This window comes from Podarcis bocagei (assembly GCF_964188305.1).
Source record: "Podarcis bocagei genome assembly, chromosome: 4".
In the NCBI taxonomy this organism is placed as follows: domain Eukaryota; kingdom Metazoa; phylum Chordata; class Lepidosauria; order Squamata; family Lacertidae; genus Podarcis; species Podarcis bocagei.
In genome coordinates this window covers 86,667,846-86,682,248 of record NC_138128.1, presented here as the reverse complement: position 1 = coordinate 86,682,248, position 14,403 = coordinate 86,667,846, and the positions used below count along the sequence as shown (strand labels likewise).

The following is a 14,403-nucleotide window of genomic DNA, read 5'->3' as shown; positions in this document are numbered from 1 at the left end:
AATTGCCAGCCATTTTTATATACAGTAATATAGAGAAATAAAGTCATGCACATGCATGTATGAACCTGCTCTCCACAGAAGTATCCAATTTGCATTTAAAATTTATTTTTCAGAAGACTGTTTCAGCCTCAACCTAAGCCCCAAATATCAAAACAATAGTACCTGGGGGAAGGGCTAACAGAGGGCATGTAGCAGGTTCTTATTTAAGCCAGAAGTTATTTGGGTTGGGACGATTTCTGAGGCTTTGCCAGATGGTCTTAGAGACTGCACAGCTTATTGTTTCTAGCACCCCAGCAATTCCCTGCACTTCCCCAAAATGTTATTTAAGAGCCAGGCAGCCTGTTGGTTTAGCACCGTCGGAGCAATGATTAGTTTCCAAGACATGGACAAAAAGTAGGCTTATGCTAAAAAAAAAACAACAACCATTCTGTACATGTGCAATATCTCATTTTACATTCCGAGTTGCAGAATAACTTCTCAGGGAAATTTATGCTTGGATTCATAATGCATTCAAGCATTACTACCGGGGCCAATTCATAATCTGAAATAAGGAATGACAAACTAATTTGAGCCAGTTTTGCATCTGTTGATTGAATTTTGACATTCCTTCCATATATGCAAAATATATAAAACCTTTTGTGGTCATCCTCTTGTTAATGACTAGGGCTGGACTGTTTTTTTGACTTCATGGTACAGAGTGATGAATTTTTGGTTCCAAGTCTTGGGAGTTATAGGATGACAAGCTATAGAGTATATTTGAGGCCATAATCATGTTTTCTTACATTGAATGATTTCCTCTTTAATAAGCATTATAATATTTATAGTTATTTTTAAGAAGCAGGGGGACAATGGGTAAGCTTAACTGTTACAAAGTATTATAGCATTGTTCTGCAGTATAGGTTGTGAAACAAATTTTGCAAGCACGAGACACCCACTGAATTCAGCTCTTGTGGTACACTAAGAAATAGACTCCTGCTAATGGAATGGCCATTGTGCAAGTGGAATGAAACTTGGGTATCACCCTATATTATGCAGGCTGGTAGTTTCCAAACTTCCTACTTTCTAACAATCCTGTCCATCTTAACTTGTCTACTGAAGAGTCAATGCACATTCACAACAGACAGAACGTTTGCTTCTTGTTGAAGTTTCATGAGCATCTTTCTAGGTACAAGACCACACACAGTTCCACTGGGTTGCTGGCCATGATTGTTGGTTCTCACTCCTGTCCCACATGAACTGACAGACAAACTTCACTTTATATTTTTTCTTTCCTTTTTTAAAAAAATAATAATTTAAAAAAGCATGTTGAAGCTGGTAATTGAAGGTTTGAATTTTGTACTTACTTATGCAGAAAGACAATTTCTACGTTCACATCATCCCTGTCCTTGTGCAGGAAGTCCTTCAGGAAGTTGGACACGCTTTCCAAAGTTATGTGGCCACAGACAACTATGTGCCTGGGACAGGGGAAAGAAAAGGGAGGGCACAGTTAAAAGTTTGCTGAGAGGAACGACCAGGCAGGAACACAAGCAAGCGCAAGAGAATTAGGAAAATCACTGCTTTGTTGTGGAAAGAAAGAAATGTGAAAGGGGGAAAGGAAAGAAGCACCAATCTACTGGTGTGTGCCTCCAGTTCATTCCTGAAAGAGAGAAAGGAAAATACCGACACATTGAGAAGCCCAGAGACACCAAAATACTTCAGCGGTCTAATTTAGCAAAGGATTATTACGAACAAATGGCCAACTGGTTATGTGGCCAACGGGACACAGGCCCTTTTCGGTGTAACAATTCTGCTTGCTTAACTATGGCCCATTCACTCATCCCTCACCTCTTTCCTCTTTCCTTAATTACTTCAAACCTAGTCTGTTTAAACTAGGAATTCCTCTTTATATACAAAAAAGGGGAACTCTGGTTTAATGCCTGATCTCATACCAGATCTGAGTTTGGCCTACAACTAGTAGTTTCTAGTGTTACTTACTGAAAGGGTTACATGATGCTTTACCAAAGGTGTCATGGACTTTGAAGACACTCAAACTCAGAACGCAAGGGAGAAACGTGCTAAGAGGAACGCACGCTTGGCAAATCCACACCATGATCAACTCCCTCCCAGGAACCTATATCCCCACTGTGGAAGGATGTGTGGATCCTGAATTGGCCTCCACAGTCACAGTCAGACTCATTGTTAAAACCGTGTTTATGGAAGCCAATCTTACTCGGCTACGAGTGATCGCCAAAGAAGAAGGAGAAGAAAGAAGAAGAAAACATGATGCTGGTGGTTTCTTTCAATCACCAGGTTTATTGCCCATGATAATCAAAGGTTCCTTCATCTGAAAACTGTTTGCTAAAAAGAGATTATTCTACATTATAGTACAGTGGTACCTCGCAAGACGAATGCCTCACAAGACGAAAAACGCGCAAGACGAAAGAGTTTTCCGTTTTTTGAGTCGTTCCGCAAGACGAATTTCCCTATGGGCTTGCTTTGCAAGATGAAACGTCTTGCGAGTTCTTGCGAGTTTGTTTCCTTTTTCTTAAAGCCGCTAAGCCGTTAATAGCCGCTAAGCCGCTAAGCCGTTAATAGCCGCTAAGCCGCTAATAGCCGCTAAGCCGCTAATAGCCGTGCTTCGCAAGACGAAAAAACCGCAAGACGAAGAGACTCGTGGAACAGATTAATTTCGTCTTGCGAGGCACCACTGTATATTGTAAGAGCTAAAGTTGTAAAAGAACTGAAGTCTTAACCCAGCTCATGCACTGGTCAAAGGTATGCTTGGGGTAAGCACCATGTAAAAAGTCTATTTTCCTAAAACTATAAATTTATTTAGCTAATAAGTGATTATTCCTTAACCATATCCTCAATTTAATACCAAAATATCCTTATCCAAGGAAAACATGATCCGGGCTTCTTGTTTAAAAGTATCCTTCCTCTTTCCCTTGGATTTTTTCCACCCAGCACTTAATTTTACTGTGTAACTGTGTATCTTCTGGAATTTTGGGATCGGTGCCTTTTCTGTCTTTCAGGGAGTACTCAAGAGTATGCAGTACCGGCACCTCTCTTTTCTGTTATTAAAATGTGTGGCACTTACTGTAACAACTTCATGGTGAGTACTTGCACCTATTTTTCTAGAAAAAGGAAGCACTGGTGATCACCAACCTTTATTTATAAGATCTCGATCAGGGATTGGAAACCCATTGACTCTCCAGATGTTGCTGAACTACAACTCCCATCAGCCCCGACCAACGGCCACGCTGGTTAGGGTTGAGGGAATTGGAATCCAACAACACGTGAAGGTGTAGCCCTGACAGTGTCTATCTCAATTTCTTCCTGTGAGTTTCATTTGCCGTAAGGAAGGACCCAGTGCACTGTGAGCAGTCCCATTAGCAGGGACAAGGTAAGGCCACCTCCCCAGGTGGCAGGAAGCCCCCGCCCCCCCGTGGTGAACTTTGAACTGGAGACTTTCTAGCTCTCAGATAACCATCCTTAGTCACCATGCTCCATAGACATAGAAATCTGCTATGTCCCTTGAGAGTCACAGCTTCCTCACCTCTATATGCAGATAAGCCATTTAACCTATCGTACATAACAGCTAGGGACGCGGGTGGAGCTGTGGGTTAAACCACAGAGCCTAGGACTTGCTGATCAGAAGGTCGGCGGTTCGAATCCCCGCAACAGGGTGAGCTCCCGTTGCTTGGTCCCTGCTCCTGCCAACCTAGCAGTTCGAAAGCACGTCAAAGTGCAAGTAGATAAATAGGCACCGCTCCGGCGGGAAGGTAAACGGCATTTCCATGTGCTGCTCTGGTTTGCCAGAAGCAGCTTAGTCATGCTGGCCACTTGACCCGGAAGCTGTACACCGGCTCCCTTGGCCAGTAAAGCGAGATGAGGGCCGCAACCCCAGCGTCAGCCACGACTGGACCTAATGGTCAGGGGTCCCTTTACCTTTACCTTTACATAACAGCTAACGCAGCAAGACTACAGATCTCCTTGCAAATACAGTGGTACCTCTAGTGGTACAGTGGTACTTAATTCATTCCGGAGGTCTGTTCTTAACATGAAACTGTTCTTTTTTATAAAAAAAAAAATTATTGGTTTTTCCACTTTTATAAAGACACAACACACACAAAAAAGACACAAGACAAGAACATGTATAAATTCCGAAAATCCTAGTTTCCTAACCCTATTCCCAGACTTCCCCCCACCCCCCCTCGTGCATCCCAATTCCCAAGATTGTGTCAGCAATTTGGTGTTTCTCCTCTTAACCATCTTATTACCTTTTTATAAAGAAATATAGATTTTTCCTAAGTTGGACTCAAATTCTCTTCCGTCGATTTCTCATTTTGTCTTAATTAAAAGTCATATTAACTAAACCTAAAGGTCTTGAGTGTTTTTAAGATTCTCTTCTTCCCTCCCTCCCATCCCCGGTTTTTGTCCCTTCCCAATACATATCCAGAATAACAGTTCTTAGCCTGGGTTCCTCACGTCCGAGGCTTTCAAGTCTCTTTCAGTCCCTCTCCGCCGGTCTTGTTGGTAGTCCTTTATGTCGGTCATCAAGTCTGGAAAAAGTTCTCTCGCCATCAAACTATATTCTCTTCCCACAAGGACATTTGAAAGCCACTGCTGAAAGGTTTCCACAAATCCTGCATCTTCAAAGTCAAAGTCAGAATGGAGGCCCCAATCATATTTCTTTGTTTTAAGTTCCTGTGTTCCATAGACTCCCGGGGCCTCCTCCTTCATCTTCTTCATCTTTCGCAGACTTGTGGTAGATGTAATCCAAAAATCTCCTTGCTTGTATTCCACAGATGTCGGCTTTTGGTTATTACTTCCCAGCTTTGCTTTCTCTTTTTCTTGTTTAGTCTCTTCCACCTCTTCAGATATCAGTTCCCATTCAGCTGTGGATTCTTTCTCATTCAGGTCCTCAATACATACAGCACAGCTGCCTGTTCCAGAAGTCAAGGTCATAAGTTGTTTATTCATAGCTAAGCTCTGTGAGTTCCCACCAATTGAAACATCCTTTCGATTTCCACTAGTAACTTTCCATCCACAGCCATTGTATCCATTGTAGTTTCACAGAATTCCCCCTAGGGGGAATCTGGTTACTTATTAGTCTTTTCTCCAACAATCCTTTAACTTATTTTTATTACTTTGTTTCCAACAATCTTGGTTCAATTGTAGCTCATCTTAGTCCAGAGGGATCTTAAATAACAATTTTTCCACTCCAAACTGCTCGCTTGACAGCTTTGACAGCTGTCAAACTCCGCAGCTCTTACACAGGCACAGAGACAGGACGCTCCCGGGCCCGGGAGGGGGGGGTTGTTTAAAACAAAAAGAAGGCTTCCCAGTCTCCACTCTCCAGCTCAAAATTTCTTTTAACTAAATCTTGGAAGTTAGTGTCCTTTTTAACTCACCCCTCCAAGGGTAGGCTCTCCAGCTTAGCACTTTGTCGTTGCTTAGATCGTCTGCAAGGGGGGGGGTGCGGACTTCCTTTTAGCACACCCCCCGGTCGTCTCCAATTCAGGGCAATGTTTTTAAGATCCAATTCCGTCTTACTCACGGGTTCTTTCTTTTCAGTCCAAATTTCAAGGAAGGAAGTCAGCGCTCTCTGGTCATGGCTCGCGGCTTCACTCCACCGAGGTAGCGATCGACTCTCAGTGCCACGCCGCCCTCCGTATCCTCTCCGCAGCCTTTAAAAAGGCTCTTCGTGGATCGGGGGGGCGCTTAAGGCACCCGCCGAGTCTTCAGTCCGCAGGCTTCCGTGCCTGCGGTTTTTAAGGGTCCCCGCGTCGCCGGCGCGGCAAAGACCCGTCCTCGGTTGAGCCGATTCCCTCCGCAGCTCGGAGGGAATCCGCCATTTCCGAATCACGCCAACCCGGAAGTCCAACATGAAACTGTTCTTAACCAGAGGCGTGCTTTTGCTAATGGGGCCTCTTGCTGCTGCTGCACTGCAGGCACACGATTTCTGTTCTCATCCTGGGGAAAAGTTCTCAACTTGAGGGAACTCTTCCAGGTTAGCGGAGTTTGTAACCTGAAGCGTTTGTAACCTGAGGTACCACTGTATTTTGTTTTACATGCAAATAAGTAAGATGTTAAGTTATACCCAAATATTTTTTCTCCAAAGGCAGAGAATATGGCGGACTGGAATGACTAGTGAGGGCTTTGGGCTTCCATTACAAAGGCTTTTTCTTCTTCTTTTAAGTAACATAAAAAGGGGTTCCTAAATGTAGTATAAGCATTCACTGCATAGTTTGCAGCTTATTCCTTAATTTACACATGTTTTCACAAAAGTGATTTCCACTGAGTGCATTGGGAGTCATTTCCTGGTAACTATAATTAGGATTGCAGTCTTAACATACCATTGCAAATGAGCAACCAAAGAATCAGATTTGACAGTAGCGAATGTGACAGCATTTTATAATGTTCCATGACACAGCCTCCAGTGCCTTACATCTCAATCCTAATTATTTTTACTTAGAAGTAAGCTTCTTTGATTTCAGCTGAACTTCTTTTCAAGAAAGTATGTTGCAGATCACAGTGGGGAGGGGAGGCAGGCAACTCCAACTGACATCAATGAGATTGATTTCCAAGTAATACAATAGTCTATGATCTTTGCGGAGTGTTGAGTTTTTGCTGACTATATAGTGTGTAAACTGGTTCAAAGACTGAGCTGAAATGGCCAACTGAGGGATGGACATTTTCATCACAACACAGATTAAACTAACGTTTTTATTCCTCACAAGTTTTCAGAAGGTTGCTGCATATGAAGTATTGTTCTCCCATGCTTCCTGCCATTAATTTCCCACGTCTCCCAATATTCATTGGTGATCTATGGGAATGAGTAGAGACAATCTCTTGCTGATATCCTACTACAGTGTGCATATAACCCACTGGTGAACCAGTCATGCTAACTGGTGTGGAGAATTTGACTACCATTATGTTTGCCCCAATTCCGCAACAGGTGCAAAGTACAGGGGAATTATCCTCACTACTTGGCCAAACAATGGCAGCGACCAGTTTGCAAAGTTGAGACTTGCCTCCCTTGGAAACCTACCACCTCCTAAATGGTAATCTGTATTCATTAACAGAAAAGAGCGTGGCTAAAGTTCATTTTGTTAAGGCAATGGCACCACACTGTTCAATACACCAGTCTTGTGGAGGGTCACCAATCCTCCCCCTTTTGTTGTGCACAATGTAAGACTGTATTCATCAGCTGGCAGCTGAACTGGCAGCAGGTGGCAGATAATGAGCAAAGCACTTTCAGAGGTAGCATTTAGACCATCCAGGTCACTCCTGCTTTGTAATTGTTCTGAACACATTCCAGTAAATGTGTCTGTGTGGTGATGGGGAACCACTGACTGTAAGCTATGAGAGATAGGCAGCAAGCAATCACCATCCATGTAATTTAACATTAGGGGCCTTTATGAGCTCCTGCCCTTGTTTCATAATTCAATGCTTGACTAAGAATGTGAGAAATAATTGTGGGGGTCTTGTTGGTGGGAGGATAATAATGCAGAACAATGGATAAATCGAGAACAAGCACAAAGGCTTCATTAACATCACCACCCAACATTGTTCTACTTGGAGTGGCGTCATTAGTGACAGTGAAATTGCACCATTATATAGCACAGTACATCTTATATAGCATTGCTTTCTTCAGTGGGCCAGAAAGAACGAGTTAAAACAAAACCCTGTATATTTAACAAGTTCTTTCTAGCCCAATGAAGGTTTCTTTTTCAAAAAATAAAATAAAATCATTATTGTGATTCTGACTATATGCCTAAGTCCAAGGCTTTTATTATTAACTCTCAGAATGTGTGTTTCTCCACTAACATAATCTAATGCAGAGGATGTGTTAGGGTGCACAGAGGGATTGTGAGTCAGTAGGGGGAAAAGAGCACAGGAAGACTCTGAAGAAGAGCACAGAGATGGACAGATGGCAGAAACATGGTGGAAAGGAAGAGCAGGGTTGGGACAGGATGGAAGGAAGAAACAACAGGGTGGAAGGAGGAGGGACCAGTGTTAGTGAGCAGACTGGCAGAGGATAAATTCAGCTAGCACAGGCTTCCTCAAACTCAGCCCTCCAGATGTTTTTGGCCTACAACTCCCATGATCCCTAGCAAGCAGAACCAGTGGTCAGGGATGATGGGAACTGTAGTCTCAAAACATCTGGAGGGTGAAGTTTGAGGAACCCTGAGCTAGCACCTCCTTTGTGGAGCAGTGCATGTCACTTGGGGAGGAGGGTGTCCTATTTATTTCCGAGGCCACCTCTATTTTCCTGCAGGGGGAAATTCCTTACTCTCTGGTGGGGGTGTCTTCTTCCTCCACCAACACAGGGAGAGTTCGTTTTTGTTCTTGTTTTATTGGTTTGTTTTTGTTCTCGTTTTATTAAATATTTTGTGTTCTCAATTTGTATTCTTATGTTGTGAACCGCCCTGTCATCTATGGGTGAAGGGTGATATACGAATTTGCCAGTGTTTCAAGGTGAGCAGGACTCTGCCCAAGCCTCTGTTGCTGTTCCCCATGAGTAGTTCCTGGCTTATGAAAGAGTAAAGTGGGCAGAACCAAAGCTGCTAAGCCTTTCAGCCCTTGCTCGGTTCAAAATATGATTCCAGTTAAAAATTAGTTGTCAATGAAGGCTTATCATTCACATTCTGAATAAGAAAGGCAGGCACAGGGATGGCACTAAAAACCCCTATATGCTGTTGACATCATCCAGCAGCCCCACCCTTCTCTTATTCCCATAGGATTGCCCATTTTCTGACAGCATTCTTCTTCAGCTGTTGCATCACAAAACCAAATCCATACCTAAAGGAGCATGAAACTGAAAAGCTGGCCTATTGGCTATAACCAGTCTCCCTCCCTCCCTCCCTCCCTCCCTCTCTCACAGAGTTTTGGCTTACTTTTTTAAAAGCTCCTTCTTACAGCACAGTTTCTAATTTATGCAACCAAATCTACAATAATCTCTCCATGTGGCCATGTCACCACCATGAAGACTACTCTTTGCCATGTGCTGCTCAATTGCCAAAAGGAAATGATGGAAGCGAATACAACATTTTAACAGCAAGCATCTATTGATCTCTACATGCCACTTGGCACGATTCAAAGATGTGCACAGCAGGTCAATGTAGCCATTAAGGAAAAACTTGCTTGCCTGACTGCCTCCATTCTCCAGCTGTCCTCCTGTCTCCAATACATGCCTTCTATATTTTCTTGTCTGTAAGCAACACAACCTATAGTCCTATAGTGAATGACCTCTGTTACCATTCTATCCTTGGCTTGTTTTACCTCTCCTACAATCCACTGCCATCTGCCTGTGTCATATGCTTCAGTCCAAAACTGGTTTCCTTTGAACAACCCATGACTTAATCGCCATAATAACCTTGTTAAGCCCTACTTGTTGAATTTCCTACGACCTTCTCAAGCACTGCACTTATTTCCAACCCAATTCATCCAGATGATTAGATTCATCTAGGAATGCCAGCAGCTGATGTACACCAATCCAGTAGCTTTTGAGCAGCTTGCCTCAAAAGCGAAATATTGGCCAGGGATTCCTGAATACAACCCACCACTTCCAAAAGCTTACCAGCTCATGTTGGATAAAGCAGGAGGTGGAACATGGAGTCTCCTCTCTCTGTCTGTCACCTATCTAACATTCCCCCCACTGAAACGAACTGGAATAACTAACTACTCTAGTACCAGCCTGAAGTGGTTGATGGGGATGCTCCTGGGGCCTCTCAAGGGAATAAAATACAAACTGCCTTAGAAATACCCCATACTGCTTATGCCTGTGCATATCTACACCTATGCAGCTTCCCATCTCCTCTGTGATCATTCTGCACCACTCCAACAGAAATGTGCTTCCAACCCATAAAACTCTATCCAGCCATCAGATCTCCAAGCTAAGATTGCTCTCGTAGTGTGCAATAGCTTCACTTCAAACTTTAGCTGCTCAGTAGAATGGTAAGAAGAAATCAGCTGGTTCTAGACTGTCATCTTGAATCGAAAAGAATCACTTTTCTCTTGCTAGAATAAGTGAAATTTATTCTACAGATAAGATCAAAACCAGATTGTCTGCATGCTTAAAGAATGTTATTAGGGACACGATTTCAGAAACCCTGGAGAACCCATATTGTTCCAATCATCTGATCTGAAGAGTTACAGATTCCCCAGTTCCATGCCAAAATTCATGTCTTAAGTGTTCTTACTTCAGCTTCGTTAAAACAAAATGTTTCTAGAGGCCAACTTAATGAAATTAGAGATGCTGACAAAGCTCATTATGACAAGGCCCATAAATGAGCTTCAGGGGCTCAGACCTTCACCTCAAAGGATAACTGAGCATCAGGATACCCCTGAATTCTTCTCAGTTCAGATTAAAACCCAAGTCAGAGAAGAATTCCTGGCTTACTGCAATGCTAGCAGCCCTTGAGAAAACTATTTCCCAAGGGCCACCAGGGCCTACAGAGAATGTAAACCAAACAGGAGCGGACTTTGGTAATATGGCACCCTGAGTGAGAACAAAATTTGGTGCATCCCTTCTAAATATTTCTTATTTTCATGACAATTCATTTAGGTACAGTTTACCCATTTGTATAGGGACGCGGGTGGCGCTGTGGGTAAAACCTCAGCGCCTAGGACTTGCCGATCGCATGGTCGGCGGTTCGAATCCCCACGGCAGGGTGCGCTCCCGTTGCTCGGTCCCAGCGCCTGCCAACCTAGCAGTTCGAAAGCACCCCCGGGTGCAAGTAGATAAATAGGGACTGCTTACTAGTGGGAAGGTAAACGGCGTTTCCGTGTGCTGCTCTGGTGCCGGTTCACCAGAGCAGCTTCGTCACGCTGGCCACGTGACTCAGAAGTGTCTCCGGACAGCGTTGGCCCCCGGCCTCTTAAGTGAGATGGGCGCGCAACCCCAGAGTCAGACACAACTGGCCTGTACGGGCAGGGGTACCTTTACCTTTATCTTTTACCCATTTGTATGTTTTATTATTACTAGTAACACGACTATAGTTTGCACCCCCTTGGCTTGGTGCCCTGTGCAAGTTACTGCACTGCCCTATATCTGGCACTGAGCCAAAGAAGAGAGGGAGAAACTCCACTATCCCTCTTACTGCAGCTGTTGCCACCACCACCGCTGCCCTGATAGTTGCAGTTTAAAAGGGCTCCTGAGTCCCACAGGGGTGCTGCAGAAAGAATGTAGTTGGTCAAGGGAGCCATGGACTCAAATAGGTTGAAAACCTAGCTGGTCACTAGGAGTTGCATGAGAAGAACAAGCAAATACAGTGGTAAGTAAAGGTAAAGGTAAAGTCAATTCCTCTGGAATTGACTGCTATTACTGCTGGGCTTCCCCCTCTCCCATTGGTATTAGCACTTAACTAAGGCAAAGCTGCAAAGTTTGGGGCTTTCCCATAATACCATACTGCTAAAACTCAGGCCCAGAATGGAAACTAGCTCATCAGCACCCCACTAGTTCAATACTGAGATGCTGTGGGAAAGAGCAGGGGTATGGGTGACTCTCTAGATGTTAGTGAACTATAACTCCCATCATCCCTAACCATTTGCCATGCTGACTGAGGATGATAGGATATGGAGTCCAGTAACATCTGAAGGACCACATGTTCCCCATCTCTCAGCAGGAGTTCAGCCAATACTAGAATATCCACAGTTACTTCTAGTCCAGACCAGCAGAGTTTAGTTTAGTTTAGTTTAGTTTAGTTAATTGTTTATTTATAGCTGTTTGGTGATGTGGGTGCTGATTTTATATCAGGCTTGCACACATGGTCTACAAAGTCAAATGGCACTAATTCCAATTCCCATCCTCCAAAGTAAACTAAAACTGTAGATGCACCACTATGATTTAGCACATTCAGGTTTTCTAAACTTCTAACAGACAATACACACACACACCAAGTTAAAAATAGAGGTACATTTACTCATTATATCAAATGTTTATTTTTAGAATGTGCACAAGTAAGACTCACCAGTCCTCAGAGGAGCCCACTCTCATCTTTTGCTTGTGTATACCCCCCCCCCCAATTTCTAGGAGGCAATTCCAAGAGCAATAATTCTTGCAGTGGCTGCAAGCCCTGATCAATGCATCATGCAGAGATACAGTGGGCTGCCTCCTCTGTGGGTAGATATTGAGGGCACACAGGAGCCTTGCACTTTTAAATTCATTTATTTTCCATTGCCTGCTGCCCACACTTCTTTCACTGCAGACTTGTGTAACCCGGTGAACAGTTTGGAAAGTATAATTTTAGAGTAAGTGAGCACGAATCCATATGAACAAAATAGGACATTGTTTTTGTTTCTTTTCCCTACGTACGTAGCTTTGCCAACCATAATTAGCAAACCAGTTCCCTCCCCAACAAGATGTGTGACAAGCTCAAAGGTACCCTAAGGAAAGTACAGTAAAGACCAGTTGGGCCCACATAAGCTACTCTCAAAATTAAAACAATGGGAACCTCAGCATAATCCTTGAGGTGGGATATTCCCTTTCTGTGCACTCACAGGCAAACAATGCAAAATGCAAAGCTCCCCTGGCTGTTTATTTTCAAGGAAAATTACATCCATTCTCTTGGAACAAATATAAAGAAACTCTTAAAAAGTCACCCTTGCCATCCCATCATTTTAAATTTACAGGCAGTAAATTGAAGATTCTGTTCAACATCCACTGACCACAATGCATTCATTTTGTCAAGTAAGTAAATGAAATATGACATATATTGATCTAGATGTCTCTGTATAACTATAATATTTATATCAAATACATGTGTCCGAGTCTCTCCACACCCCCGCCCCCCCCCCCGCATCTTCCTTCTTAACTTTCTAATTGTGCATTTGTCTACTGGCTGTCCAACATCTCTGCTCCCACTCTCTGGTTCTCCCCTGCTCTTTCTGTCTCCACTCCAGGAGCTGGCAAGCTTGAAGAAAACTCAAGGTATAACATAGCTGACGTAAGGCCAAATCCACACGTAGATCATTATTACTTTTTTTTTAAGTGCGTGGAACAATATTCTTAATAACTGCTTTCCCCATTAAACCTATAATGGAACACTCTTTCACATAAATAAAAGCTGTGCATGATTGAGCTTGGGCAGATTAACCATCTTGGACCTAGATTCTATTACATGGTGGTTAAGGTGGGGAGGGGAGGGGGGTCAGACCTGGTTCAAGAAAGTTCTTAGAAACACCATTCTTTCAACAGTTCTATATTTTTGAACCGAAGTTAGATCAGACTATTGCTTCAACAGGACTAATAGAACCCAAATCCTATGTAAGAAGTCATAGAAAGTCATGCTCAAAAGAAACCGCAGAAGATAACTGCTTTGAAGAGCTTGTTAAAAAAAACAACAACACACAAGCTGTTTTCCTGCCTAGGATTTCTAAAGGAGCAGTGAGGGAAGAGGACAAAGGTTGTAACACTTGATTTTTAAACACAGGGATTAATTTAAGCCTGCCTTGCCCACAAATACATGGAGCTAGATGACTGCATTGGTATCTCACACTCAAAAAGGGCAACAGTGGCCCACCAGGGAGCTTAGTGTCAACCTTGTTTTGCAGCCTATCGCTGATAACAAAACAGCCCCTGGTAAGGTTGGTGGGCTGTTTTCAATTCAGTCACCATTTGTGAAGGCCTGCTGCACAAGGATATTTAGAAGAAGAATGAAGTATTTACCCGACCTAAGATCTGCAGGACTTCTGACCACACCTACCATATCACCAGCCATGTGTAGAATCAGCCCACTAGAGAGAGCTACATTAGCTCTGAGAAAGCTTTCTTTTTTTCAGCCTTGTCTCTCCAAGAGCCCTTCTCCTTTTGTGTCCTAGTCTATTTCTTGGCTCTAATTTTAAACCCTAAGTTTGAACCTCAGCTGGTGTGCATATTCCACATTGGAGTTTGCTCTCAGGTTTGAGCTCTAGGCCTGCCCCTTGACCTCTAGCAGCCAGTGAGGCTGCAATCCCACCTTCCCAAAATAGCAGGTCACTGGTCCTTACAGAGAGAGGGGGGGGAGAGGGGAGGTGTGGGGAGCTCAGCACTGTGTGGCAGGATTGGCTCCACTGCAACTCAATGTGCAGTGCCAAACTCCCTGTGCCTCACCCTTCCTGTCTCAATAAATGCCACTGATCCAAAGTTCTGGAAAGCCAAGGCAGCCAACAGGGCCCCACCTGGGCTGATTCACTGGTCTCTACTGACCTTGACCCTGTAGCAAGTTCTAGCACCAGGAGGCAGGAGACTCACCAAGTATCCTGACTATTACCTGCAGAGCCCTGGGACAGAAGGAAGGTTGCTCAGTGAGGATATTTCGCCATCTTGAGAAATGTGAGAGCCATTTATTGGCACTTAAAAAGTGGCCTTATTGAAGCAGAAAGTACCATGACATTTGCTACTGTACAATTAAATCAAGATTGCTGAGAAATGTCATT

At 43.6% G+C, this 14,403-nt stretch overlaps 1 protein-coding gene across 15 annotated transcripts in view; it reads right to left on the bottom strand.

Moving 5' to 3' along the window:
• KCNMA1 (potassium calcium-activated channel subfamily M alpha 1) overlaps positions 1-14,403 on the bottom strand; it is a 566,228-nt gene that overhangs the window by 187,655 nt on the left and 364,170 nt on the right. For all 15 annotated transcript variants that reach the window (XM_081191549.1, XM_081191547.1, XM_081191548.1 and 12 more), the window contains exon 10: positions 1,344-1,454. In XM_081191549.1, the coding sequence (XP_081047675.1) occupies positions 1,344-1,454 (111 nt within the window). The remainder of the gene's footprint in view (positions 1-1,343; positions 1,455-14,403) is intronic.